At 40.4% G+C, this 2500-nt stretch overlaps 1 protein-coding gene across 1 annotated transcript in view; it reads left to right on the plus strand.

Moving 5' to 3' along the window:
- The window catches only part of LOC132897468 (uncharacterized), a 3505-nt gene extending 3443 nt beyond the window's left edge, over window positions 1-62 (plus strand). The window contains exon 4 of the mRNA XM_060938734.1: window positions 1-62. This exon is cut by the window's left edge and continues 1047 nt beyond it. Coding sequence (XP_060794717.1) covers window positions 1-31 — 31 coding nt within the window. The 3' untranslated portion in view covers window positions 32-62.
- The last annotated feature ends 2438 nt before the right edge of the window (window positions 63-2500 follow it).

Genomic DNA, 2500 nt, shown 5'->3' on the forward strand with positions numbered 1-2500 from the left:
AAAATATTGCATTTCCTCTAATGAGGAATAATTTCAATTATAATAAATTTGGCTGATTCGGAGCGATCTGTCACTGTGAGATTTTTTTTTAATTTTTTATTGTTGCTTAGTATTTACCACACACACACACACACACACACACACACACATGAAGTAATCATTTCATAGACACATCTTTAGTATTATATGACATACAAATGACTTAATATTTATAATTACAGTATATTTACATGTATTTACTATTTAAAGTGTTCCTGTTGAAGTACAACAATTTATTTTTATTACCAAAGAACACATACTTTTGATCTAACACTGTAAAACACTGTTACACAACAATTTAGTACACGGGACTAAAAATTTTCAGGCAAATGACCCCAAAACAACTCTATAAGTGTTTTGCCATCCAAAGCCTTAACCACATTACAGATTGTCATTCCAGATTTATGATTTAGGACTCATTTAAGACAGATAGATAGATAGATAGATAGATAGATAGATAGATAGATAGATAGATAGATAGATAGATATTCTGTTTATTCACCAGACACATGTCCAAATCCACACAAAACAGTACAAATACACATCAAAACAAACCAGGGCAGTCAGACAAAAACAACACAAAATTTTTTTTTTAAATATATACAAACATTTTGTGGGCGGCACGGTGGTGTAGTGGTTAGCGCTGTCGCCTCACAGCAAGAAGGTCCGGGTTCGAGCCCCGTGGCTGACGAGGGCTTTTCTGTGCGGAGTTTGCATGTTCTCCCCGTGTCCACGTGGGTTTCCTCCAGGTGCTCCAGTTTCCCCCACAGTCCAAAGACATGCAGGTCAGATTAACTGGTGACTCTAAATTGACTGTAGGTGTGAATGTGAGCATGAATTGGTGTCTGTGTCTATGCGTCAGCCCTGTGATGACCTGGCCACTTGTCCAGGGTGTACCCCGACTTTCGCCTGTAGTCAGCTGGGATAGGCTCCAGCTTGCCTGCGACCCTGTAGAACAGGATAAAGCGGCTAGAGATAATGAGATGAGATGAGATGAGATGAGATGAGATGAGATGAGATGAGAAGCCCTCCTGCTCAGTCAAACACTTTTCAGCCATGAACAACCTTGTCTTAGCCATGAACTGTTAAATATCAGGAAAATAATCAGCAATCTGCACATTTCTGGTGTGTTTAGTTTGTGTCAGGAATTTTTTTAATGTCATTCGCACTATAGGACTGAGCAGAGAAACCACTCCTACACAGACTGCAAGTAAAATTGCATTCAGATTCACTCTTGATTTCTGTGTCAACCGGATTACCTTTAATTAGACCCTTCACATCTTTCTTTTTAGCTGGAGCATGGAGTTTATTTCGTCTCTTCTTTTCTGAGGCACTTCAAACACATTCTCTGTTTCCATTTGAGAACTTTCATCTCCAACATCATTGACGTGACTATTTTGTGAATTGTCAATGCACATATCAGGCTTGTCTTGAACGTTCTCTACCCCTACTGACACTGCAGGAGTAGGGCTACTTTGATCAGGGGAGTTAACCTCAGGAGGGGGCACTGCTCCTTCTCCCGGTGTTTGAGCTCCTTCTGTCCCAGCACCCACCTCATTAGTGGAAGCCTCATTACTAGTGGATTGTCCCTGTTCATTTCTTCCATCATCGTTGTTCAAACCATTGACATTAACAGAGTTACTGCTTTTGTCAGGACAGTCTCACACTAGATGCCCAGTTTGGCCACAACCCAAACACTTCATCATATGAGAGATCACATAAATCACATAATTGAAATCATCCACCATCTTAATCAGAATCAAATCAATATCTTTATTATCATTCAAGATCATGCAAACTGCCTGAAAGATATGGCATATTTCAGGAGTGGGGATTTACTGGATATTCTTATCTTTCTTATGGGTGACAACAGTTTACCATGACGAGATAGAGCTTGTGCAAGGATACCATCCTTAATAGAGTGGAATATTAGACAAAATCACTTTCTTAGAAGGGGTTGATAAAGGAAGCACTGGGGTGACTACTCCACGATCAACCATATCATTGGCTAACGCCACCATTTCCAAAAACAAAACAACCACACTATTCATACGAGCTGCCGAGAGAATTTTATCGTGCCCAACAATCTCTCCTACAGCAAAACTACATGCTTCGACGCTGGCACTGGATGTTATTTTAATGCCATGCTGCTGCGTTAGAGGTTCAAACTTTCCTGTACCTGAGGCAGCCATGCTCCCAGCACAGCAAACTGCCCCAGTAAGAGTACTGCACTAAACACATCAGAAGCCAAAAACTATATAAAGGCCCTCGAAAAACAAAATAAACCATATATGTAAACAAAAAAAGGAAATAAAGAAGTGAGAAAAAGAGGAATGGACCAGTGATCCTGATACAGTGGCCACACTCAGCACTCACAGGCTCTGCCCACTCACTCAGCATGTGTGCACACACACACACACAGGGCAGTACTTGCTATACAAATAAACTTGTAGTTTGAATA

The sequence above is a fragment of the Neoarius graeffei genome, chromosome 14 (assembly GCF_027579695.1).
Source record: "Neoarius graeffei isolate fNeoGra1 chromosome 14, fNeoGra1.pri, whole genome shotgun sequence".
Classification (NCBI taxonomy): domain Eukaryota; kingdom Metazoa; phylum Chordata; class Actinopteri; order Siluriformes; family Ariidae; genus Neoarius; species Neoarius graeffei.